The sequence below is a fragment of the Orbicella faveolata genome, unplaced genomic scaffold (genome assembly GCF_042242905.1).
Source record: "Orbicella faveolata isolate gen_17 unplaced genomic scaffold, um_ofav_v1 contig_35, whole genome shotgun sequence".
Classification (NCBI taxonomy): Eukaryota; Metazoa; Cnidaria; class Anthozoa; order Scleractinia; family Merulinidae; genus Orbicella; species Orbicella faveolata.
The window spans coordinates 28,173,374-28,200,145 of NW_028301564.1; the positions used below are offsets into that span (position 1 = coordinate 28,173,374).

A 26,772-nucleotide genomic window follows, 5' to 3' on the forward strand; every position below is an offset into this window, starting at 1 on the left:
TTTGCTTAAACAGCTTTTATTCCACTGCTTCAAGTTCATCCACCCATAAAATACTGATCATTTAGACTAATAACATTCAGTTAACATTAAGTTAATGACTACAAACAAAGTGATTGATGACTATTCTACTTTCGTCAGTTGAAACGGAGGCAGCAGTGTTGGGTGAGTGATCATCACTTGGGATCATCGACATCTACAAAATAAACAACATATTACCATTATTTACCAGAGTAAATCACTCACCTATGTGGTATTAAACTAAAATTTGGGTCGACTGAAATTAGGTTTGTGAATTACCCCCAAAGCGTGATGGGTAGTGATAGCTATAATTTTCCGATGTTTGAAACCAGCAAAATGCACACAAGTACAACCCGAAAAAAAATCGTACATCTACTCAAAAAGAGTCAGGAATAACGCAACTGACTGTTAGAATTTGTCATGGTATTTCACTGAACTCAGAGCAAGATGTTGCCATGGAAATCTATTTTGGAGGACAAGTTTTTCCGAATTTGAAATTTTTGTTAACAAAATCCATCTTCCTTGTAATTCCATTTTATGTACTTAGGACTTTTTTTCTCATGTCTGTTTGATTTTGATTGGCTTGAGTTAATTTTGATGGTTTTATGGTTAAGATGGCGAATCTAAGATGGCGGCTGTTTGAATATCAAACAGAAAGGGAACATTTTAGGCGTATGATATAGTTTCAGTAGCATTATTTAAATGTTCTCCAAGTTATAAAGAAAGCAGATTTCGCCCTCTTCCTCTTTTCTCGATCGTATCCCGGACTCGGTAGGGCGGGTTAATGTAATATCTCAGTTGAAAGTTTTGAAGTAAAGGCATAAATTAGATGCTCCTCTTGACTGAAAAGTCAGGATTCTCGTCTAAAGAGTTTTGTTCTTATCAGTATGCTACACGGTGCTTACTCGTAACAGCAGCATTTGTTTGTCGGCAGCGTGCAGTAGAAATATTCTGAACAGTCAACCGGCATATCTTCTGGGCATGGGTCGTCAATATAGTAACACGCTCCATTTGGGTAGTCGCAGAATGGTTTATCTGTGAAAGAGAATTTATCGTTAATATAAAAAAATAATAATATCTAGTGAAGATATGACCATTGCATCCTGTTGCGTTTCCAAAAAAGTTAAAAAAATCGAGTGGTTCAACAAAAATTAACGGGATTTGCACCCATAACCAATTTCTGTTTACTAGACGTAAACATATCGAATAATAATTGGCTTACTCGCAATATACAGATGCCATCTTAATTGTGCTCAGCCGAAACTGTGCGTAAAATCAAATGCTCCGAGTAATTGACTATTTTTTCGTTGACGGCATTCTACACAAAGATTTGCTGTACTTTCTTTACTGAGTACTGAGTAGATACTGTGCTTACCTGCGAATGCAACATGCGCACCCATCCCCACCAAGAAAATCAGCAACAGGCACAGATGAAACTTAACAGCCATGTTTGAACTGCAACAGACAAGGTAATAACACAGTTTTGTTAGTTATTACCGCAGAAGAAATCCCGGGGGGAGACTCCCATATGTGAAGGTCGAGAACACTTTTCGCCTCGCTCAGGGATGTAAATCACGGATTTGGTCTCACTTGAGGGAATTGAGGATGAAATGACGCTATTTCTTTCGTCAAGGTATCTTGTAGGGTTGCACTCGAAGAAATGATAGAAACGAGTGATCTTTAAGGGGTCACATAAACCTTGAGCCATGCCCGAATTGGTCTCTTTTAGGGTTTAATTTAAATGTTCCGACGAAAATTCCCGACCTTTTTACATGGAAGTCCACCGCCTGGGGCAAGAAATGTTCTGATAGCCAACAATAGCCCCGCGCGATCAGAAATTCCTTAGAGTAACAATCCACGCTACCATGCAACGACAACGATCTGCTACATCAAATTGCCCGTTCTAAATTAAAATACGGTGACGAGTTTGCTCAACTAAGTGAAAAGGTGTCTGGAATATTTTCCTTATCTGCCATAGAAATATTTTAATAGCACTTTTTTCAGTTATGCTGATCGTATTTCATCTTCGCCCATTATCGTCCTGGAGTTTTATCACAAGAAAATAACCAAGCGCAAAAAATATCGACATTGAAACATTTTTCACAGATCGAGATTTTAGATTTTCGGTCCCATCTAGCCATCTAAACTATTCGGCCTTTGTGTTCTAAGAAAAAGAAAGGAAGGTCCTTCAAAAGGAAACTTTTTTTCCAGTTGCCTGGGGTGGGCAAGGAATTACAGGCAAATATCACTGTAACACAGCTGGTAACACATAGCTGCTAACTAGGTAAAATGTACAAACAACAAAACTTACTGAGCTGGAGTCTTCTCTTTTGATGTAGTCGTTTATGTCAGTCTTACTCGATAGGCGAAACCTTCCGAACAGGATAGCTCTCTGTAACGAACTGAATGTTAACTGTGACTTTGCCTCTTTTTAAGAAGTCCTGAACATGAACAAATATGTTTGAAACTGACAGCTGTTAATTAAAAAAGTATTATTTAAAAGCTCGTGTTACAACTGCCCGCACCTGTCTGCATCTGTTAAGCTTGGAAACAGCGCATGCCCAGCTACATTTGTCTAGGGTGGGCCTTAAAATATTTACTTAATGAAATTTTTTTTCCGAGCGAGAAAACCTGGAAATTCGTCATAATAAGAAACATTTAAACAAGCGTAAGACCAACCAGAAATAGTTTCCCGACCAACAAACGTTTTGTATTCCAAAACTGGAGTTTAAGGTTAATGTTGAGCAAAAATATTATGATCAAAGACCTCGATTTTAAACAAAAGAGAACAAACGGCTACCCAGTGGTGTCGACTGGGCAAGTTTGTCATGTGTTACCAAGGGAATTATTTTTTCTGTTCAGAAATTCTCTTGATTAGACTTGAGACCTAAAATGTTCTCGAAATTGCGCTCAATTGTCGTCCATTGTTTAGTGGTAATAACCAGTTTGAAAATAACAATGGATTGATTGATTGAAATAAATTGAAAAAATACCAACCCTTCTTTCATATATCTTTATTTACAGATGGTGACGTTAGAAAGACATCAAATTGACGTATAAGCTTGTGTGTTCGTACAATGCTTAATCATGAAATGTTTCCCTCATAAAACAATAAGGTAATACTAACTGGTTATGATGTAAACTAACCACTTTCCACATTAGATCAAGAATTTTTTTCGTTCTTAGTTCTCACTGGCATGGAATTGACCTTTCCGGTGCAATGGTGACAATCGTTTCTTTTGAAATAGCCTGTTCTGGGATGACAACATAATATTCATCAAGGAATGTAATTATTTTATCAATAACCAGTTTAGTTAAAATTATATCGGTGTAAATGGTCTCGGAAAGTATGTTAAAATAGTTCCCGCGAAATTTTATAGTGACTCTGTTTAGACTTTCTGCCAAAATTCACTAAAATATCTGCTTGAAATTCAAAATATGATATTGTTTGTTGTTTAGGTATGTTGTTATTTAGGTGTGTAAACACTTCAAACCCGCCCAATCCTCACCTAGTAAGTTGACTGAATTGTCCCGCGAACGTCATATCTTAAACATTACGCTACATGGTAAAACGAAATGTATCTTCAGGGAGTTTTATACCATATCTATAGACTTTTTTTTTTTCCAGGACTATCATAATTGTTGAATAGCAAGCCAGATGCAAACAATTTTTATTTCAATTTACGTTTGAGCTCACATACATGCAATCTCGTTGTTCAAAAAAACCCTCAAATAGCTGGAAATTTCAGCTTAAATTAGCAAGAAATCATTATTACTAATTTCGATTCTTTTTGTTTATGCATCGAAGACATTGTAACGACAGGTAAGGTGTCACATTGGCAAGAACACTGATCGTATATTTAATTAGTATTGTTAAGAGCAATGTTACGCCCATCATGTTAGGGCCAAAGTGATCACGTTTCCTGAGGTCCGTAACCCTTCGCAATTTTGTTGGGTTTCAAATTTTGTTGTTTAACTATAGTGTGTATTCTTCCACGTCATTGGTCCATTTAAGAAAAAGGTGGCCTTCCTTCGTTCTCAATTAACCTTGTGATTGGTTAGCTTTGTTCTAACAAGCCTTTTCAGATGGTCGCACTGATCAGACTGAATAAAATGTGATGAAATGAATGAAATGTGACGGCAACCAAAACGCCACCAAACAAAAGACAATGAACACAACAAAGACTACGCACCTTCGTTTTAAATCTTTGCACATTTCGTAGGCGTCTTTTGCAAAACAACAACGTGAAATGACCAAGTTCTGGGCATTTTGCAGAACGGAGGCCACGACGGAAAATTTTAAGTTTATTTTTTTTTGGAATTGATCGCTGGAATTACATATTTAGTTTTAGCCCATTTTTAGACGGTTTGGCGTACTGACCAGGTTAAGATAGTTGTATAATTAAGAAATTCGAACATAAAATATAAATTCATTTTTTGTTAGGCGTCGTTCCTGCTGTCGCAGACGTGATTGCTTAATGTCCCTAATTATTTTTAACAGACCGTAGTCCACCATACTACTTGGCGACTCGTGTGTTCCGGAAGAACGGTTCATGTTTTCAAAGCCAAGGAGAAACACTTTAAAAATATCCACATTGAGAATTCCTGTCGTCTGACTTTTCAATTTGTTTCACGTAACGCCTTCCAAAACGACAAATCAATGCAAACAAACTATTTGCAAAATTCCTAAAAGTAATTTAGGGTAGGCTTCGATCATTGTAAACTTGGCGTTTTTATACAACGGGAAAAAAAAACAGACCAGCGAAATGACGATACATTTCGTTTTACCATGTAGCGTGATGTTTAAGATAGAACGTTCGCGGGAAAATTCAGCCAACTTTCTGAGTGAGGATTGGGCGGATTTGAAGTGTTTACACACCTAAGTAACAATATCACATTTTAAATATTCTACCAGGCAGTCTAAGAATCTATTTCAAACAGATATTTTAGTTGATTCTGACGGAAAGTCGAAACAGATGGATACTATTTACCAAAAATTTGGCGGAAAATATTTCTTACATACTTTCCAAGACCATTTACACCGATATAATTTTAACTAAACTGGTTATTGATAAAATGATTACATTCCTGGATGAATATTGCTCTGTCATCCCTAAATTGGCTATTTCAAAAGAAACGATTGTCAGCATTGCACCGGAAAGGTTAATTCCATGCCAGTGAAAACTAAGAACCAAAACATCTTGATCTAATGTGGAAAGTGGTTAGTTTACATCATAACCAGTTAGTAATACCTTATTGTTTTATGAGGGAAACATATCATGATTAAACATTGTACGAACACACAAGCTTATATGTCAATCTGATGTCTTTCTGACGTCAGCATCTGTAAATAAAGATATATGAAAGATGGGTTGGTATTTTTTCAATTTATTTCAGTCAATCAATCCATTGTTATTTTCAAACTGGTTATTACCACTAAACAATGAACGACAATTGAGCGCAATTTCGAGAACATTTTAGGTCTCAAGTCTAATCAAGAGAATTTCTGAACAGAAAAAATAATTCCCTTGGTAACACATGACAACCTTGTCTAGTGGACCCCACTGGGTAGCCGTTTGTTCTCTTTTGTTTAAAATCGAGGTCTTTAATCGTAATTTTTTTGCTCAACATTAACCTTAAACTTGACTTTTGGAATAAAAAAACGTTTGTTAGTCGGGACAATATTTCTGGTTGGTCTTACGCTTGTTAAAATGTTTCTTATTATGACGAATTTCCAGTTTTTCTCGCTCGGAAAAAAATTTTCATTAAGTAAATATTTTAAGACTAACCCTAGACAAATGTAGTTGGGCATGCGCTGTTTCGAAGCTTAACAGATGCAGACAGGTGCAGGCAGTTGTAACACGAGCTTTAAATAATACTTTATATCTTCTTCCCTTGTTTCCAAAATTATAACTATGAAGCTGTACTTATGTCAAATTTTCTAGGTCAACAGTCGAGCTTTGTTTGCTAGAACGCTTAAAGAAATCGAAACCAGACAAGCCGTTGTTGGGATAAATTTTGGCCACGCAGAATGGCCGATTTATTGATTAAAACTAATATGAAATACAATATGAACGAATTATTATTTGTTACATAATATAAATGAGGTGGAGGAAGGAAGGAGGAGGGTCGAACTCGCTGAGTGTGTCAGGTCTGGAGACAGAGAGGACGAACTTGAGAAACATGCCACGTCTTATACCGATCGCTGAAAGCGAGGCTAAGTTATTTTCCAGTGAAACTCGTGACTATTACAAATGAATTCGCTATTGTCATCGAAGTCACAAGATTGTCTTGTGATGGTCTTATGATTATTGCTCAATCACGTTTTCACTTGGTGACTCCGTCCCCATTCAGTTCGGCCCATCATTACTCCCAGCCTTTCCTCGTTACCTTAAACTCCTGGTTGAAAAATTTAAAACACTGTGTTTAAAGTAACGCCAGGAGCGTGGGTAGAAGCCATAAACGCTTTTATTTGGTGGCAAATAAAATTTATTTTCTAATTAACAGCTGTCAGTTTCAAACTTATTTGTTTCATGTTTAGGACTTCTTGAAAAAAGGCAAAGTCACGGATAACATTCAGTTTTCCACAGACAGCTAGCCTGTTCGGAAGATTTCGTTTATCGCGGTAGACTGACTTCAAAGGACGGGCGACATCTAAAGAGAAGAGCTCACCTTGTTAGCAGCTAAGAGGACTCCCTTGTGAAAAGGTCGAGGATCTCCTTCGAAAAATTTGACTTAAACCCTCAAAGAAACCTTATATATAAGTGAGACCAAATATCCGTGATTTACACACCTGAGCGTGACGGACGGCATCCTCGACCTTTTCACATGCATGGGTGTCTCCCTCGGGATTCTTCTGTGGTAATTACTGCCAAAACTGTGATATTATTTTGTCTGTTGCAGTTCAAACATGGCTGTTAAGTTTCATCTGTGCCTGTTGTTGATTATCTTGGTGGGGCTGGGTGCGTACGTTGCATCCTCAGGTAAGCACAGCATCTACTCAGTACTCAGTAAAGTGCTACACATCTTTGTTACGAATGCCGTTAAGGAAAAAAGGTGTCAACTACTATACCCGGGAAATTTGATTTTACATTATGCACAGTTTCAGCTGAGCAATTAAGACGGCATTTATGTTGTGAGTAAGGCAAGTATTAGTCAATGTGTTTTCCGTCTAACAAACAGAAAGTTGTTATGGGTGCAAATCCCGTTAATTTTTGTTGAGCCATTCGATTTTTAATGTTTTTTTTTTTCTGCAAAGGTAACAGGATGTATTAGCGATATCTTCAATTGGTATTATCTAGTATTTCATATTAATTGACCGCAAACTCACTTTCACAGATCTCGAATTGTGCGACCAACCAAACGGAACGTGTGTCTATCATGACGATCCTTGTCCAGACGATATGCCGTATGAATGTTCACAATTGTACGACTGTTTCGCTAGGGTGTCTACAAAACGAAGACCTAAGACCTAAGACCTAAGACCCAAAAACGAAGACTTGTTTCTTTACAGGCCTATCAAACCAGAGACAGTCAAGCCGGGTCAACGCTTTTCTTCAGACAACAACTGACGCGAAATTAATGGGGTCTTCGTTTTGTAGATAAGGCCGGCTCGAACTACAAAACGAACACCCTCGCTTAAATGCTTTGCTCGTTGTCAACTGACGTGGAATCAATGGGGTCTTCGTTTTGTAGATAAGACCGGCTCGAACTACAAAACGAAGACCCTCGCTAAAATGCTTTGTTCGTTGTCAGCTGACGTGGAATCAATGGGGTCTTCGTTTTGTAGATAAGGCCGGCTCGAACTACAAAACGAAGACCCTCGCTTAAATGCTTTGTTCGTTGTCAGCTGACGTGGAATCAATGGGGTCTTCGTTGTGTAGATAAGACCGGCTCGAACTACAAAACGAAGACCCTCACTTATATGCTTTCTTCTTTGTCAGCTGACGCGGAATCAATGGGATCTTCGTTTTGTAGGTAAGACCGGCTCGAACTACTAAACGAAGACCCTCGCTAAAATGCTTTGTTCGTTGTCAGCTGACACGAAATCAATTGATAGGGTCTTCGTTTTGTAGATTAGGCCAGTTCGGCTAATCCCCTGTAGACCCCACTTCTTAACAGTAAGTGAGCTCAGTGATCACCGCGAAATATAATGGCAAAACTATCGTCGTCAAACAGCTCCTCGATCAACATGACAGGAATCTGCGTCTCTTCTACAAAGAAGCCAATAATAATAACAAGTGGGGTCTACAGGGGATTAGCCGATAAAAACTGTTGGCATTATACAAGAACCCATTTCGAGTCAGCTGACAACGAACAAAGCATTTTAGCGAGGGTCTTCGTTTTGTAGTTCGAGCTGGTCTTATCTACAAAACGAAGACCCCATTGATTCCACGTCAGCTGACAACGAACAAAGCGTTTTAGCGAGGATCTACGTTTTGTAGTTCGAGCTGGTCTTATCTACAAAACGAAGATCCCATTGATTCCGCGTCAGCTGCCACAAAGAAAGCATTTAAGCGAGGGTGTTCGTTTTGTAGTTCGAGCCGGCCTTATCTACAAAACGAAGACCCCATTGATTCCACGTCAGTTGACAACGAACAAAGCATTTAAGCGAGGGTCTTCGTTTTGTAGTTCGAGCCGGCCTTATCTACAAAACGAAGACCCCATTGATTCCACGTCAGCTGACAACGAACAAAGCATTTTAGCGAGGGTCTTCGTTTTGTAGTTCGAGCCGGCCTTATCTCAGTACAAAACGAAGACCCCATTAATTTCGCGTCAGTTGTTGTCTGAAGAAAAGCGTTGACCCGGTTTGACTGTCTCTGATTTGATAGGCCTGTAAAGAAACAAGTCTTCGTTTTTGGGTCTTAGGTCTTAGGTCTTCGTTTTGTAGACACCTCGTTCGCTAGGAACAAACAAATGCTGCTGTTATGAGCAACCTCCAACTGGTAAGCGCCGTGTAACATACTGATAAGAAGAAAGCTCTTTAGACAAGAATCATGACTTTTCAGTGAAGAGGAGCAACTAATTTATGCCTTTACTTCAAAACTTTCAGCTGAGCTTTTACATTAACCCTACCGAGTATCTTCACTTGGTATTATCTATTTCATATTAATTGACGACAAATTCTCTTTCGATTTCACAGATCTCCCATTGTGCGACCAACCATATGGAGGGTGTTCTATAATGACGACCCATGTCCAGACGATATGCCGAATGACTGTTCATCATCTTTCGAATGTCAGCTGGATACAAACAGATGCTGCTGTTATGACTGAGTAAGCACCGTGTAGCATACTGATAAGAACAAAGCTCTTTAGACGAGAATCATGACTTTTCAGTCAAGGGAGGCAACTAATTTATGCCTTTACTTCGTAACGATGGAGGAGGATGGGGGAGGGGGAGGGGGCAGGGGAGAAAATCCACTTCCTTTGTGACTTCGTGAACATTTAAACAATTCTACTAAACCTTAGAAGGTAGATCATACTCCTAAAATGTTCCCTTTCCGTTTGATATCTAAACAGCTGCCATCTTGAGTTTGGAATTTTAATCAACATTTCTTAATGATTTTTGTCAAAACGCCAAAATATCACCAAAAACAATTCAAGACAATTAAAATTAATCAAACAATGAGAAAAAGTCTCAAATACTTAAAAAGGAATTACATGGAGGTAAAATTCAAATTTGGAAATTTCAAATTGGAAAAACGTGCGTGTCAAAATATAGTTGTCATGGAAAGATCTCGTTCTGAGTTCAGTGAAATGCCATGACAAATTCTTGCGGTCAGTTGGTCTGTTTTAGTATGATCAGATTGCTAAAACATATGCACAATGAGTTTTTTTGGATGTACTTTTAGGCATTGTGTCGTACTTTTAGGCATTACCTGTCGCTTACAAATGGAGGAAAATAGCGCTTTTAAGTGGAAATTCACAAACTATATCAAATATGACCCAAACGTTTGTTTAACACCATATTTACTCCAGTGTATAACGGTAATGTGTTGTTTATTTTGTAGCTGTCCATAATGCGGAACGATAACGCACCCAATATACTGCTGCCCCCGAACCGAGAGACGAGAGTAAAATAGTTATCGATCATCTTATTTCGTCAAGTAGTCGTTAAGTTAATGTTATTAGCCTAAATGGTCAGTATTTTATGGGTAAATGCAATCGGAGCAGTGGAACAAAAGCTGTTTAAGCAAAGCTTCTGTTGTTATTACGTGAGTCATTATTTTCCTGCAACACACAACTAAGATCAATCTTTTACAATAGAGACATACTGCCCGGGGGGACTCCCATATAAAAAGGACGGGGGGTGCTCGTCGGAAACTTCAATAGAACCCCTAAGAGGTACCAAGACCCGGTTTTGTGGGCGTGGCTTGAAATCTTTTTCACCCCTAAACAACTCTAAAACAACACATTAACTTACAATGACTTTTTTTGGTTCAATACTCTTAAAAGTACTGCGAAAGCTCCTTCTGTGGGACCTTTTGTGGCTGAACTCTCTAACAGGTGCCAAACCCGCTTTAATAATATGTGACAAGACTAATAGTTAATAACAAACAGATGAGTCTGCGGGAGAGAAAAATAAAATTACCATAATAATAATAACAATACAAAATGTTAGTAAAGAAAAAGTTTTTCACTGCCAACGTTTTCATTCAAGGCTGGCTTTAAATCACGAATTAACAATGTTTCCTTAATTTTACAATGTATAATCGGATTATTCTTTACATAAAGGTAATCAATCCAAAGAAATGATAACATTACTCCTACCGGGTTCCAGTTATTTTTCTTTACTAACATTTTGTATTGTTATTATTATTTTGGTAATTTTTTTTTTCTCTCCCGCAGACTCATCTGTTTGTTATTAACTATTAGTATCACCCAACTAGTGGACTAATGCAAATCCTGCATTTTGATTGGCTACGCTACCAGGGGACTATTAGCAATAGTCATCGAGTAGCGAAATTGGCGCCATCGAGCGTGACGCTTTCTTTCGTTTTATTCCCAAATAAATATTTCTTCAACTTGCATTTGCTAACTTTGTAATTACCTTTTCTGTCCGACTAGTTGGGTGATACTAAAACAATTAGACCCTTCGCCCTCAAGGGCCACGGGTCAATAGCCCATTCGGCTTCGCCTCATGGGTTATTGACCCGTAGCCCTTGCGGGCTACGGGTCTAATTGTTAATTAGTCTTGTTACATATTATTAGATACCAGTCTTTTTCTTTTTCTTCGCGTTTAAATTTTGATTGTAATCTAGTTAACGATCACTTCTGAAGATGTATGTTGTACATACGAAACGTCAAGGAAATTAACTTTGTTTAACATGCGTTTTGGTTCCATGTTTATCACCGCGGTTTGTGTTTTGTTTCTTCTAAATAACTGGAACCCGGTAGGAATAATGTTATCATTAATTTCTTTGGATTGATTACCTTTATGTAAAGAATAATCCGATTATACATTGTAAAATTAAGGAAACATTGTTAATTCGTGATTTAAAGCCAGCCTTGAATGAAAACGTTGGCAGTGAAAAACTTTTTCTTTACTAACATTTTGTATTGTTATTATTATTATTATGGTAATTTTTTTTTTCTCTCCCGCAGACTCATCTGTTTGTTATTAACTATTAGTCTTGTTACATATTATTAGATACCAAAATCGCTTTTTTAAGCACTAAAAGATAAGACGAGCGCCCCGATCTTTGTTATATGGGAGGCTTTCCCCGGGCATACCGTCGTGGCAATGCTGTCCAGCGAACATATACCTCTTGATAGGACACTGGATTAGACTTTTCGCAAAGAACCGAAATAGACTAACTTTCACTCACATTGGACGAGGAAAAAATGATTTTAACCTTTCACTTGCACTGAACCATTTAAATTGATTTATTACTGGAAAGATCTCACTCACTTTCGTAGTGACAATATCGTCTTGCACTAATATTATTTCAGGAACACATTATCCACAAACAGGTTTTAAAGTCCTTCAATTTATCCTCTTTCCCTTTTCCCTTTAAGAGAACGGGTAAACTTTTTAACATTTATAGTGTTTTTTTTCTAAAAATGAACGGTTCTAGCTTGTAGGAGACCGTTTTTTGCAAGGAAACACAAGAATAAGGAAAAAATTAAGAGTTTTGGACAAAGTTAAGTGTTAAGGATGAGTTGCCATTTTACGCTTTACTATTCACATATTTTGATTATGGAACAGCCAGACGCCACTTAGTTTCATACTTGCCAGCTGATTCCCATGTAAAAAGTTCCCTGCCAACAGATGCATTACCCATACTCTACTCCCCAGGAAATCCTCCGTCAAAAGTTCCAGTCAAGTGACACATCACCAGAATTAACACACACTAGACACGATTTGGGATGTGATTCCATGGAGATATCTACACTTCCAGTAGCAGCTTTTTGGCAAATTCAACAGTTTAATTTCTTGCTCAAAACGTACCTTTTTAAATTAGCTTTTAAGAATTTGATATAAATTTCGAAATTCATGATGTAATGCGCCTTTGATCATTGCATGCTAAAAGGCGCAATATAGGCAATTTGTAGTATATAATTTATTATTAACTTTTGTTCTTTTGAGCAACTTCTGATTTTGGGGGCAGCTTGGTTAAATTTCAAACAACTTATGGGAGTTGCAATATCCTATGTTACTGTTAGAGCTTTGTTATGTATCTTTATAAGAAAATTTCAGATCTTTAATGTCATAGATAATATTTTGCAATGTGCTGATAGTTAAGAGGAAGAAAGAGGAACTCTTCTTCGAATGAAAACGACCCTATCAGAGAAGCCAAGCAGCTTGGAGAAAATTTCAGTAAGCCTGAAAACGTTGCAATAACCAGAAATTGAACCCTCAAAACGAAAATTCCAGAGGAATTAAGCAGTTACTGTAGGAAACGTTGTACGCTGTACTTAACGAGCAACTAGCTTTTGAACAACTTTTCGTTAAAGTCCAGCATTTTTAGGCAGCTTTAAAATAATTTTGGCAACTTCTGGCTGAGGCTATCCGGCAGACAGTGGGGGTGGGCGTTCAGTTAGCTGGGGCGCAACGCGAAAAATGGCACTCGGGGAAGACGACAGAACGTTCGCTCCTTGCACAAAGACTTCGTCTCTTTTTTCTGCTCTTTTTTCGCGCTTCGTCTCAGCTAACTAACTGAACGGTGTCAGTAAATACGTGTCTTCCAAAACAGAAACAAAAAACAAAACAAAACAAAAAAAAAAAAGCAAAGCGTCGAATTTGAAGTAATCATACGTTTAATTTTTACTTCACCGCTAATAAACATTGCACATTCTCCAAATTACGAGACCTTGCTAGTTGACAATACTGTTCATATTGAACTTAGGTTTCAGTCACACTTGCAGTAGCCTGAAGGGCAATGTCCGCGACCACAGTTTGTAACACACCATTTTTTCATACCAGGAGCATTCACCCAGACCCCGACTGGATGACAACCGCCACTTCCGGTAGGCCGCTGACTGGTAGGATTTGTGGGAGCTGTGGTAGGTTTAGCTGTTTGGCAGGGTGCGTTTGTTTTAGTGGCCGGCCGCTGAGTAGAAGGATTTGTTGGCTTTTCTGTGGGTTTATCTGTGGGCGTGTCTGTGGGCTTGGTTGTCGCGAGAGGGGCCTGGGTTGTAGGAAGAACTCCGCCACTGTTCAGAGCTTTATCCACGGCATTTAAGAGACGATACTTCCCTTGTCCACAAACGTTCTGGAAATGATCCAAATCTACGGGGGTGTGCGGCCCGCTTCCCAGAACCCTTACCCTATTTATGACCAAAATCTGCGATTTTCTCTACCCTATTTATGACCTGACCAAAAATTCGAAACCCCATTTTTGACAGACCTGCCTTATAATTAGTTCCCTAGTTCAGGCCACCGTTAAATCGCCGTAAACATAATTTTTGAAGGGCTTTTGTTGATGGTCTGATCAATTATGATGAAAATGTAGCTGCTTCTTAAAAACACACCCATGTCAAGACTAGAGTGCAAAAACCATATCCTATTTATGACCAAATTGGCCAAAATTCGATACCCCGTTTATGACCAAAACGGTTGAAAAACCCTACTCTTTGGGGCCGCACATACCTATATAGCCCATATAAGGGAGTACTCCCCCTCCCCCCCTGGCTTAATAAACAACATCGCGCAGACGATTCAACAGCTGTTAGATCTAGAAAGCTTTTACGTTCGTTTTAATTGCGTCAGTCCGTCAGCTGCGTTTCCTGGCGGTAACGTTTAATTTTCTCCATTAAGTATTTTTACACCAAAGACGTAGAGCATAAACGTATCTCCTAGCTGGCAAGAACATACCCATGTATCAAAAACACTCCTACTAAAAATATAATTTCCACTACTTTAGAAGGTTGAAAACACTTATATAGCCTGAAAACATGTCAAATACATCCTCACCGGAATGAAAACGCCTCCAAAGGTAAAAAGCACTTTTAAGATTGAACTGAAAATGTATCTTTATATTCAGAGAAACTTCCACTGAATGAAAGCAATTGAGTAGACTGAAAACAATTAATAAACAGATACTTTAGAATGAAAACAGACACATTAGTATCCATTAATGAAAGACACTTTTTTAAATTCAGAGAGCATGGAAAACTTTTCGCAGATCGAGAGACACTTAAAAGTTACTAGAATGATCGAATATCAAAGAGGAGATCGTTTGTTGTTGAGCAAGGATTGAAGAAACGTGCACCGTACTGAACTTGCCAGCGTTCACACTTCACTGAAGATCCTTGCGTTTACAAATTAAACATGTGTCCACTTTCAAAAATTTAAAAACACTTTCAAAGATGAAAAAAACAGATAGATCGAAAGTACTTTTATTAATGGACAACAACCGCTTCAGTAGATTGAAAATTCAGGAGATGCATACCGATTGAGATAAACATTAGACAATAGATTGAAAAAATGGCCATGATAAATAAGATCAAACTGATATCTGAGTGTCGAACATAGTCTTTTTCAATCCCGCATCCCGCCAATAGTTTTGGCACAATCCCGCCATCCCGCCCCAGTCAGAATGTTTATCCCAGTCCCGCCCGGTCAGAGTCACGGCTCTCCGCGCAATGTCCGTAACCAAGAGATTATTATCATATTCTTTGGCCGTAACCTGTGTTTACATGTCGGTCGCCTGTTTTTCATCCCCGCATCCTCCCGTAAATTCAAAACTATTCCGCATCCCGCCTGTCAAAGGTTACAAAATCCCGCTCCGGCCGAAGTGTTTTTATCCCGTATCCCGCCATAAAAATTTCTTTATCTCGTATCACGTCTCTCTTCTCATTATCATCTCGCATCCCGCCAAACCTATTTTTGACACTCATGTCTAACCCGGCAACACAGCATAATTTTGCGCAGAATAATTGCTCCGTTTTAATTTCATTTAATACGTTTTGTTTATATATCTCTGAAAATCCTGTGTGTATAACAGGGCCCCCCGGGAATCATCTTGACTCCCGCGACCTCTCCCCATATAAAGCTTTGAAGTGTATCCCCCTGGACAGTACGTACCAAGGGAACTCCAAATGAAAGCGGTGCGAAAAACATGAAATCTTCGCACAACTTTATTGATCTGAATGACATGGCAGCTTCGAGAAAAATTGAGCATTATGTCTATTGCAATAAAATAAATGTTACTTCTAAAACTTTCACCTGCACAAATGACTGGTAAGACTGTGGCACCCAACATTAAAATTGTGGCAGACTGTGGCGCCGGCGCCGGTACCCCTAAACAGGACCTGCCCACAGAGATTAAAACGTGACATCCTGGTTTGCTCTCTTCTCTATCATTTTTTTCGTTGTAGGTACTAAAATTAAGGTTATCTACTGGGCTGTTTCAAGACTGTTCATGAGAATTTTGACTTAGGTCAAGAAACAGGAAATCTAGAAGCTGATGATTTTCCATATTCTCATAACCAGTCTGCTTGGCGATATATTGACATTGTAAGGGAAAATAAGATGCTGATCACTTCAATGAAATTGCCATTTTAAGAGTTCTAGCATATATGGCATATTCAATTTAATACTTGGAATGCATTACATTATACTGGTGTTTAAAATAGAAAATTCAGTGACAATTATTTTCACATGTCTTCTTTACAGTTGGCCTCCATGATTACTTATGCATGAATTTAAGCCTTATTTGTAATCGCATGAATGCGAATGGAATTAAGGATTTACAATACGAGTGATATTTGAAAATTCTCTCAAAATTGCCCGAGCCTTTAGGCAAGTGCAATTTGACAGAACTTTTAAATATCACGAGTAGTGTAAATCCTTAATTGCTCGAACTTTCATACAATTACTCATTTATTATACGACTGAGAAAATTGCGAACACGCGCGCGTTAACAATTAACGATAAATTGGCCTGCTCTCACCCAATCACAATGAAGTAATTTTCTCAGTCAAATCATAAATTGAATAACAAGAATCTTATCAACTTACCAATTGCCAGCTAAACGTTAAGCTCTCTTGAAATTCATCAGAAAGAAAGCCGATGCGAGTTTTCAGTTTATAAACGTTTGGACGTATTGCAAGTTGTCGATGAACTGAGTGGGTCCTATTTTAGGCTTGGCATTTACAAGTAATAACAGTTAACCGTTGTGAAGGATGTCAGTAAAGACTGCTAGGTTAGTTTTTGAGTTCCGGGTTGTTAATGAAAATTTGTCGTTTTATCAGTTGTCACGGGATATTCAGGTTGTTTTGCTATTGCAATTGACAGTTACGCTTCTGGCTGTTAGTCAGTTTATCAAATATCGCATCTGGGAGATCTAAAAAAATATAAATCGCAGTCTTTTAGTTGCCGAAACAATAAGAAGTTTTCCAGCCTTCTGAAAATTTGCCTCGAAGTTTCTTAGTTGCAGACAATTACACTCGCAACTTATTATAGCGAGGCCAATTTAATAGCAGTAGCTTTGTTCTCAAAATAATCACCAAGCAGACAAAGGATTTGACTGAAAATACCTTCTTATCTCGAAAACTTGCTTTTGACTACAGAAGACTCGGCTTTCTTTTTTAGTGTGTGAAATGAGAAAATATTCAGCGATTGAAAAACTTCGACTAATGCACTAATGTTATCTAGTATTACCTGAACATTTTGTTGTCACGAGTGATTTTTATTAAAATAGCACCGACAAAGACTTCAAAAAACAAGCCGACCCTACTTCCAAGCGTCACTCTGCAATATAATTAAATTTCACTTATTGCTGAACAAATAGTCCATAGAGTATTAAAGGAAACAGCTTCAGATAACAGACATTTTTAGTGAAGTTGTACATGTCAGGTTACTTCATTGCAATTTAATTTGAAGCGAATCTATAAATAATTGAAATGACCCCGACAATTTTGAGGGTTGGGAAGGGAAGTGTCGGCTTTGGAATAAGTCAATTGATTGGGTCAATGTTTTAAGCGAGAAATTATCTCAAGGTCCTGCTTTAACTTTTAGTCTTCCGTATATACAAGCTACTGAGTTTGACTTCCCTGAACTTAACGCAATCATACGACTAGATGAAAATTAGCCAATAGCACTAAGTAGTCTTGCAGTCGTGCTGTGCTGTTTTTGTATTGGATGTTTGTTCGGGTGAATAAAATTCAATTCGTCAAGTTTCGTTAATAGATTGGGACGGATTAATAGCCAAACCCGACTGATGCATTTCAGAAGTATATTCAGTCATGGCTCAAAATTACCTCTGTCCTAAGCAAAGCAGCAATAAGGCGGGGCTTTCCCATAATATTGTCCTGAACGTTCTAGCAGTTTAGTTGTTATTTCAGTATCATGATAGTAAGATGGTACATGATGGAATGACTCTACCTAACCCTGCGATGGACTAGCATCCCATCCAGGGGGGAGTAGAAATACTCCTAGTCGCTTCATGCTACAGAAACCGGGATAAGCTCCGGCCTGATAGGCCACTTGGCTCGTATGCAGACTTTACCTTAGCTTACAACATGGTGTACAATGATGGTAAAAAGCTAGATTGAAACTACTTCAAAACCGTTTTGTTGAACATATATCCAAAACAAGGAAAAAGGTCATGAATAACAAGTACTTTGAACACTGGAAAAACAGGTGAAGGATAGTTCCTACCTCCACTTAGTATCGTAAAGAAATAAAATCACGTCCAAAACGTGGTCGCTCCGCCAGGATGGTCGCTTCTTCAAGCAGGCTTTTAAATTTGCGTCGGTTAGCTTTATACTCAAGTATTGTTATTTTGGGGGGGGCTCTATTCAATTTCAGTTCCGATCAACTGCCAAGTCTACTTCTTTGAATGTCTCAACTTTCAAAAGCCCGGGGCTTTTCCATCAGTTTTGCAAATAGAGGATGTTTAGTTAGATAAATTGATTCGCAGGTCGGAAAATTAGACGAAATTGTCGGAATTGTCTATCGAGCGCAAACCTGGGAGAGAGCGGCATATATTGGTTATCTTTGACTAAACATGACGTGACAAGCTGTTTGGATCATGTTCATTTCTGGATATATATTTTCCAACTCCCCTGCACAGTTGACAAAAGTGACAAAAAAGTTTCTATTGCATTGAACAATGCCATATATCCTTCTAGAATTCGACTCAATAAAACGTTTAGCTATCTCAGTCTCAGCGTGTTTTTGTACTTCTAAGTGTTGTTAAAAGTTTTCAGGGTTTTCCTTAATTAAAAAATCAATGTTTGGGTTATATTTTTGCCGATAAAAGCAACAATTATTTGTTCCGAAGAATCATAGCGGTCTGAGATATTTTAAGCAATTAGTTGTTGATTCTAATTATTGGTGTGTGGGCAACAGCTACGTTTCCCCAAATCAGTAAAACGGACGAAAAGAAAAAAATAGATAATTCAGCTGTCTTATTTTACCTAACTCACCGCGAATTTATTTAAACAAACAGTTCAATCACTGAGCATTTTTGTTGACGTTTTCTTTCTCTATACATCCGTTATTTATTGATATCGGAGATTTTGTTTTAATTCTCCCTCAAACAAAGTCCTTCACCTTAAATTACGTCAAAGGAAATGGTAATGCTATGAGGCAAGAAAAATGCTATTTGTGCGGTACGAGAGAACGTATTTCATATTATTCGTTTGGACACAAACAACACCATGTTTCTTATTAGTTTATTCTAAAGTTTGCCTTGAATCCGATAACACAGTATTTGTTTTTAATCTGAATACGCGTTCGTAATTTTAATCATTGAAGTCTATATGTCGTTATCGGACGTTATGCGTTTCCTTCATAAAATTTCGATTCCTCCGTTAATGGCGCTATCTTTTCAGATCAAACTCGATTTTCTAGTGGATAAAGGCTCATTGGAGGGAACCTTTCAATATGTATTATTTGTCTTTCATGTTTATGAGTCCTAGAACTGATCGTTTTACTGACCTCCGTGAAGACTGAGTTTATAAGTCTAAGTTGATATAAGTAAAATTTCAGTTTCAATTTCAAAATGTTATGACTCAACCTTACAGGAAAGACTGAATCCACTTAAATTTAATATTAGCTTGTGAATGGTTACCTAGACATGCTGTTTTAACTGTGATTTTAATTTGCCGAATAACAGCGTGCTCTGCTCTCTCATTTATTTTCACGGCGGCAGCAGCGTACCCTCTCCGCGGTGGGGGGGGGGGGGGGGGGGGGGACTCCCATATAAAAAGGACGGTGGTTCTTGTCTTACCTTTTAGGGGTTAAAAACACGGTTTTGATACCTTTTAGGGTCTTCAGCCCCAAAAGGTCCACGACAGGAGCTTTTGCAGTACCTCTTAGGGTATTGAGATAAAATAAAATAACAGGAGATGAAGTGTTGTTTTAGAATTGGTAACTCTTAGGGGTAAAAGAAAAAAAAAACATTTTAAACCATGCCCTTGGTACTTGTTAGCGGTTCTTTTCAAAATTTCCGACGAGCAGCCCTGTCCTTATTATATGGGATCAATCCCCGGGCGTACCCATCATTAGTTACCAGATCATCCGCTTTCGTAAGGAACGAACAGTCTGGGTACGTGGCACAAGACACGCGTCTTAATAAAAGTTTCATGTACAAGCAAAGCGAAACGATAAAAATCGACGTTTCGGTGTCTTTATGACGCCATCGTCAAGGTTTTTGTGGAAAAAATCTGTGCGTAATGACTGGAAAATTGAATTATGTAAGTGCTTTCGTGCGAATTAATGGAGTCTGATTGCATTATTTTTTTTTTTTTTTCAGGACGCGAAGCTGCCTTATTAGGTGTTCAGGGACCTTGTCCAGTTGGTTGCAATAGTGTTAATGTTTATATCTGGATGGTGAACGTTGGTTGTAGCCTTCTTACTCGCGTTCGTGCCAGTCCCCGTTTGTTTACCTGAGATAACCTGAGTTGCACAGGTCACACTGGAAACGACATACTGAGCACATTTTTCGTTTACGATGCCGCTTACAACACAGACTGGATGGTTGTCTGTACCTTAAAGGCAAGACCACTAGAACAACAGCTCTAGTTTCTTTAGGAGCTAGTGACGGGGGTAACAGTTGTTGATTGCAGATCCCAGAGCTTGATGGTACAGAATTCATTGGATGCTTTGGCTAATTCACGGAGTCTTAAGAAGACTGTCGATCACACTCATCTGAGGGCAGCCTCTTTGCTCACTCTCCAGCCCTTTCGTTGTTTCACCCCAAGCTGGTCTTCAAGTACAACAACCATGAGAATTTTATGTTTATAACAACTGCATAACTGCAGCTTTGTTTTAAACCCGATCGTAAAGAAACCTGGTTACGAAAACGGACGTCTCTGGACTCGTCTCATAACTCTTTTGCGTAGGCTGAAATTATTTCACGGGGAAAAATAGATTTCCCTTTCACAATTGACGTTACCGCAAATATATTTTTAGTTTATGTTTGATGAAAGGATCGACTGCAATTTGGTAAGTTTGCCTAATTTTAGTTGAGGCAAACTTGTCTCCTTACACGGCAAATTGCACGTTCGATGACGCGAGAATAAACAAGACTGGATTTGTTTTTCAGGGAAGCGGCAAGATTATTACATCAACGTCATAGGATAAGACGGTGATGCAAAGATTTTTGTCGTAAGAAATTTCTGCACAAGACGAGGCCGGGCAGCATGAGCAGTCAGAGCTAATAAATAGTCAGAATATGGAGGGGAGAAAAATATTTCGCCATTTCCGCCTCACTTCCAAAAGGTTTTTTTGTTGTGCCTCAAGCTTGTTTCCATGAAGTCCATGAAACCACCATTTAATTTTCACGTTTATAGCAAGTTTTAAGTTCCAAGTTCACAGTGTATATCTGAAGTGCAAATTAATTTAAGATAAACGGGAAGGTCGAGAGAGAGAGAAGATGAATGCAGGAATCTTACTCCAAGTGGGCTCCCGCATTTCGCTTGCTTTTACAATACTGCAACTGAATGTAAGAATTTAAATCCCACTGCCGCTCCTTGTAAGGCTAATAGTGCAAACATAGAAGACACAGTTTACTTGAACTTTCATTCGCTTTAAAATATTCGCCCTTCGTAAACCTAACGTAAAATATTTTCTGCATATTGATGAACCTTGTGAGATGTAAATGTATCGCATGCATATGCACTACAACCCGCGGTCGAATTTCCAGCTTAGGGAGATTTCATACAGTTGTTATTGAAAAGCAAGTCAAATGCAGTGGGATAATTCAGAGTATAGGATTTTCGCATTCCTCGTCATTCTCAATCTGCGGCTTTCCGTTTATCTTTCAGCATTTTAGATAATCACTGACGTGATCCTCAACCCTTCTTTCTTTTATACTAAGTCCGTTCCATTCCTGTTTTTGTATCCCAGAATGCTGCGTGAGCCCGCACTCGCCGTTGATTTGACGTGTTAGAGAACCATGGCTTTAACTTGTGTCGCTCTAATGCGTTTTTAAAAGTAACCGTTTTCGTCTCAACGAAAACGAAGCAAAATATTTTCGACCACGCTAGCATTTTCGTTGTGTTTTCCCCTGTCCGCGCTAATTCGGTTTCGAACGAAAACTCAAATCTTTTGATGCGTTTTCGCCTGTCGTCCACACTAAAACGACCAGAAACGCTGAGGGAAGCGACAGTATAAGACGCTTTTGTCGGAATTGTTTTCGAAAGCCTCCGTTTTTACATACATACATACACGCACGCACCCATACATACATACGTTTATTCAACGTCCCCAAGGGGCTTTTCAGTGAAATATGTAACAAACAACAGTAGAATTTTTACCTATCCGCACTAGAAACGGATCGTTTTCAAAACAATGCGTAAAACAAGGCTCTACATTTGAAACCGTTTTCGAAAGCTTTCATTTCATCTGCGTTTTCGGTCGTTTTAGTGTAGACGATAAGCAAAAACGCATCAAAAAGGTGGGGACCTAAGATCTCGTTTTCGTTCGAGTTTCTATATAGTTTGATCGTTTATTGAACCAATAGCTGGTTTTCACGTGACGTCCCTAAAATTCAAACAACAAAACTTTTGATCTTCCTGCGATTTTACTTTAATGATGCATAAGAGCAGCTGAAAACTAATATTCATACAAATTTTCGCCGCGAATGGGTTCTTGGTTTTGTGATACACTACGCTTGAATTTCTAAGCTTTTGCGTGACGCGACATTTACATGACGGTCTAGAGAGCTGTCATGATGGTTAAAAAAGTGACTTATTTCGGGGAACTTGGCTATCTAAACAGTTCATGTCTTAGAAAAAGTATTATTTTAATGTTTTAGAGTTTCTCGAGGGATAAATTCACGCTTTTGTAGAAAAACTCAGTGACAGATGTTTCTGGTGGTTTCCGGCCGCCATGTTGGTGCCCATACGGATGGGCACCAGCATGGCGTCTCCATACAAATCTCTGTAAATTTGGGTAAAAAATTTCTTCGCATATCTCGCATAAGAAAAATTTCTGTGACCAGAATTTTGGCGAGAGTCTTTGCATATTTACCTTCTTTTATTTCCCAGATTCTGGACTTTATCTATTGACCGGTTTTGTTTTTTTATTTTGATCTATTTTGAATTGCGTGACACTGAAAACCAGCAATATGTTTTACATTAGACGTTCAAAACCAAGTCTACACGTGCAATCACTCCACTCGCGCGAGAATATTTACATGAATCTCATATAATTCAACTTTCCTTTCGTAATGCAAATTAAGGGATTGCTTTTATTTAAGGCTCGCAGAATATTTCTACAACAACCTTGAAAATGGCGTCTTGGTGATACAGAAACGTCGGTTTTTATCGTTTATTTTTGTTTGTAAATGAACAAATAGTAGTATTATTGCAAGAAGATATTGTAACTACGAAAGTGTTACCGAGTGAGATCTTTGCGGCAATATACCCCCGAATTTCCCCAATATATCAGTTTAGATGGTCCAATACAAGTGAAAGACTGAAATCATTTTCCCTCGTCCAATGCAAGTGTAAACTAGCGTATATCGGTTTTTTGAGAAAACTCTTATGCAGTGTCTTATCAAGAGCTGTATGTTCGCGGGACAGCATTGCCACGACATTATGTCTCTATTTTAAAAGTTTGTTCTTAATTGTGTGTTGCAGCAAAATAATGCGACTCATGAAATAACAACAGAAGCTTTGCTTAAACAGCTTTTATTCCACTGCTTCAAGTGCATCCACCCATAAAATACTGATGATTTAGACTAATAACATTCAGTTAACGTGAACATTAACTAATGACTACAAACAAAATGATTGATAGCTATTCTATTTTCGTCACTTGATACGGAGGCAGCAGTGTTGGGTGAGTGATCATCACTTGGGATCATCGACTTCTACAAAATAAACAACATATTACCATTATTTACCGGGGTAAATCACTCACCTATGTGATATTCAACTAAAATTTGGGTCGACTGCAATTAGGTTTGTGCGGAATTTCCCCTAAAAGCGTGATGGGTAGTGATAGCTATTTTCCGATGTTTGAAACCAACAAAATGCATACAAGTAAAACCAAAAAAAAAACCTTGGTGCCTAAACTAAAAAAGAATCAGGAACAAACCAACTGACTGCTAGAATTTGTCATGGTATTTCACTGAACTCAGAGCAAGATGTTGTCATGGCAACTCTATTTTGAAAGACACGTTCTTTCAAATTTGAAATTTTTGTTAACAACATTTATCTTCCTTGTAATTTCATTTTGTGTATTTAGGACTTTTTTCTCATTGTCTGTTTGATTTTTATTGGCTTGAGTCAATTTTGATGGTTTTATGGTTCGTTTTGAAAAATCACTATCAAATTTAAGATGGCGAATCTAAGATGGCGGCTGTTTGAATATCAAACAGAAAGGGAACATTTTAGGCGTATGATATACCCCCTAAGTTTCAGTAGTATTATTTAAATGTTCTCCAAGTTACAAAGGAAGCGGATTTCGCCCTCTTCCTCCTTTCTCGATCGTATCCCGCACTCGGTAGGGCTCATGTAATAGCTCAGCTGAAAGTTCAGAAGTAAAGGCATAGATTAGATGTTCCTCTTGACTGAAAAGTCATCATCCTCGTCTAAAGAGCTTTGTTCTTATCAGTATGCTACACAGTGCTTACTCATTTATAACAGCAGCATCTGTTTGTATCCTGCGAACATTGGTAATATGCTCCACATTCAATCATATCGTTTGGGCATTCGACACCATAATAGAAACACGCTCCATTTGGGAAGTCGCAAGATGGTCTATCTGTGAAAGAGAATTTATCGTTAATATAAAAAAATAATAGTATCTAGTGAAGATATGGCCATTGCATCCTGTTGCGTTTCCAAAAATAGTTAAAAAATCGAGTGGTTCAACAAAAATTAACGGGATTTGCAACCATAACCACTTTCTGTTTACTAGACGTAAACATATCGAATAATAATTGGCTTACTCGCAATATAGATGCCGTCTTAATTGTGCTCAGCTGAAACTGTGCGTAAAATCACATGCTCCGAGCAGTTGACTAGTATTATGGTTAACGGCATTCTACACAAAGATGTGCTATACTTTCTTTACTAAGTACTGAGTAGAAGCTGTGCTTACCTGCGAATGCAACATGCGCACCCATCCCCACCAAGAAAATCAGCAACAGGCACAGATGAAACTTAACAGCCATGTTTAATTTGAACTGCAATTGCAGACAAGGTAATAACACAGTTTTGTTAGTTATCACCACAGAAGAAATCCTGAGGGACACACCCATATGTGAAGGTCGAGAACACTCTTCGCCTCGCTCAGGGATGTAAATAACGGATTTTGGTCTCACTCGAGGCAATTGAGGATGAAATGACGCCATTTCCTTCGTCAAGTTATCTTGTAGGGTTGCACTCGAAGAAATGATAGAAACGAGTTATCTTTTAGGGGTCAAATAAACCTCGAGCCATGCCCGAATTGGTCTCTTCTAGGGTTTAATTCAAATGTTCCGACGAAAATTCCCGACCTTTAAGGGTGGAGCAGATTAACAAGGATTACAAACGACAAAATTGAAAAAATTTAGGCGAACATTTTCAAGGTGCGCAACCGTAACGTAGCTGCCTTAACCCTCAACGACCTAACCCAAAGCTTATTCAGCAAGTCAGCCTACTTTCAAAGGCCTCTGTTTAACTCAAAATACTGAAGCATGTCCTACCTTAGCTTGAAAATTGGAACTTGAGACGGTGGATGAATCCGCAATATCAAATACTCTCTTCAAGTACTGATGAAGACTGCAAGACGCACTCTTATTTATTCCCCATAGGCCGCATAATTTATGCGTTTTTGAGAAGCGGTTGCCTTTTAGAATATGAACAACACGCACGTGAAAAAACATTCCTACATGTTGATCTGGTTACATTGACTACAAAATTATTAACCGTCCGGCGGTGTGCGTTTTTAGCTGTTTATTTTCTAATCTTTCTCTGCAGGGGATGCTTTTAATTTCGAATCTCCCCCAAGGCCAAATGAATATTTTAAGTTTCATCTCTAAACAGCTTAAATATTTTTAAATTCCTGCGTCCTTATTTTAGTTCTCTTCTTATATATTTTTGCTTGACAAAAAAGACTTAGTTCTGTAAGCTTAAATGTAACAAAGATTTCACACTGGATAAATAGATTGCACAAATGCTAGACGTAAAACCCATCCATTTGGATTCCCCAGTTGTTAGTGGTGGAATCCCCGTTACGTTACCTAAGACTTATTGGTAAAAGACAATAATTTTACTTTTTATTAAAAATGCAAGTCGCCGGCTCTCTTTCTCACAAGGATATCCGATGGGTTCTCGGTATAAATATATTCTTAATGATACAGGTGAAGTAAGCTGTAATGCCCATTTGGATAAACTTCCTTGCAAACCCGAGAAAAAGTCTTTTTAATCAGTCTGCTTTAAAGTCTTGGGTGCGGCCATGGATTCTTTCTCCGGGGACGAACATCAATGTAAGGAAAAATGATTCGGAGCAACTGAAAATCACGAGAACTGTCGTTAAAGGCCGAATTCCTAGAGTAAGCTGTCGCCTTTGGATCATGTGATAAATAATACCTCTCTGGTTTTGGTTTGATAGTTATATCTTTGTTCTAGAAGGTTTCTGGTGCTATAATCTTATTGACAATATTTTTACTCGTACTAATTATGAAACAGCTGCCGATAATTGTTTTGTAAACAACCTTCTTAACAATGCTTTCAAAACTCGTTGAAAGGTTTCCGACATTGTAATTTTTTAATAATTTTTGCGTGGAGGGCATTTTTACCTTATTAGTTTCAATAGTTTTTTTTGTCTTATTCAGTTTGCCACGTTTATGATACTTGGTCATGT

At 38.3% G+C, this 26,772-nt stretch overlaps 2 protein-coding genes and 2 long non-coding RNA genes across 7 annotated transcripts; 2 read left to right on the forward strand and 2 right to left on the reverse strand.

Moving 5' to 3' along the window:
- LOC149104110 (small cysteine-rich protein 2-like) lies at window positions 1–25,792 on the reverse strand. 4 transcript variants are annotated; one of them, XM_089273068.1, is made up of 4 exons: window positions 25,613–25,661; window positions 1,394–1,473; window positions 924–1,053; window positions 1–193 (listed from the first exon to the last, which is right to left on the reverse strand). In XM_089273068.1, the coding sequence occupies exons 2-4, from the start codon at window positions 1,464–1,466 to the stop codon at window positions 184–186; spliced, it is 213 nt and encodes a 70-aa protein (XP_089129194.1). In that variant the 5' UTR covers window positions 1,467–1,473; window positions 25,613–25,661; the 3' UTR covers window positions 1–183. The 4 variants fall into 4 exon arrangements, with proteins under 4 accessions (XP_089129194.1, XP_089129193.1, XP_089129195.1 ...); XM_089273067.1 differs by lacking the exon at window positions 25,613–25,661 and adding an exon at window positions 2,330–2,457; XM_089273066.1 differs by lacking the exons at window positions 1–193; window positions 924–1,053; window positions 1,394–1,473 and adding exons at window positions 23,594–23,791; window positions 24,557–24,687; window positions 25,027–25,111 and having other exon boundaries at window positions 25,613–25,792.
- On the forward strand, window positions 6,596–7,885 carry LOC149104111 (uncharacterized). Its single transcript, XM_089273327.1, has 3 exons — window positions 6,596–7,125; window positions 7,201–7,213; window positions 7,320–7,885. The coding sequence occupies exons 1-3, from the start codon at window positions 6,929–6,931 to the stop codon at window positions 7,491–7,493; spliced, it is 384 nt and encodes a 127-aa protein (XP_089129453.1). The 5' UTR covers window positions 6,596–6,928; the 3' UTR covers window positions 7,494–7,885.
- LOC149104112 (uncharacterized) lies at window positions 8,561–10,228 on the forward strand. Its single transcript, XR_016202201.1, has 3 exons — window positions 8,561–8,963; window positions 9,161–9,293; window positions 10,031–10,228. It is a non-coding gene; the product is annotated as an uncharacterized LOC149104112 (long non-coding RNA).
- LOC149104113 (uncharacterized) lies at window positions 13,263–18,828 on the reverse strand. Its single transcript, XR_016201896.1, has 2 exons — window positions 18,127–18,828; window positions 13,263–15,776 (listed from the first exon to the last, which is right to left on the reverse strand). It is a non-coding gene; the product is annotated as an uncharacterized LOC149104113 (long non-coding RNA).
- Window positions 25,793–26,772: the final 980 nt, after the last annotated feature.

Excerpts from the sequence above, each read along its gene's own strand:
- LOC149104111 (XM_089273327.1), top strand. The coding sequence starts at position 6,929 with ATGGCTGTTAAGTTTCATCTGTGCCTGTTGTTGATTATCTTGGTGGGG.
- LOC149104110 (XM_089273066.1), bottom strand. The coding sequence starts at position 25,792 with ATGTTTTTTCACGTGCGTGTTGTTCATATTCTAAAAGGCAACCGCTTC. Across the intron at positions 25,112-25,612 it reads GTTCCAATTTTCAAGCTAAG|TTCAAATTAAACATGGCTGT; the intron begins GTAGGACATGCT and ends CTGCAATTGCAG. Across the intron at positions 24,688-25,026 it reads TGCGCATGTTGCATTCGCAG|ATAGACCATCTTGCGACTTC; the intron begins GTAAGCACAGCT and ends TCTCTTTCACAG.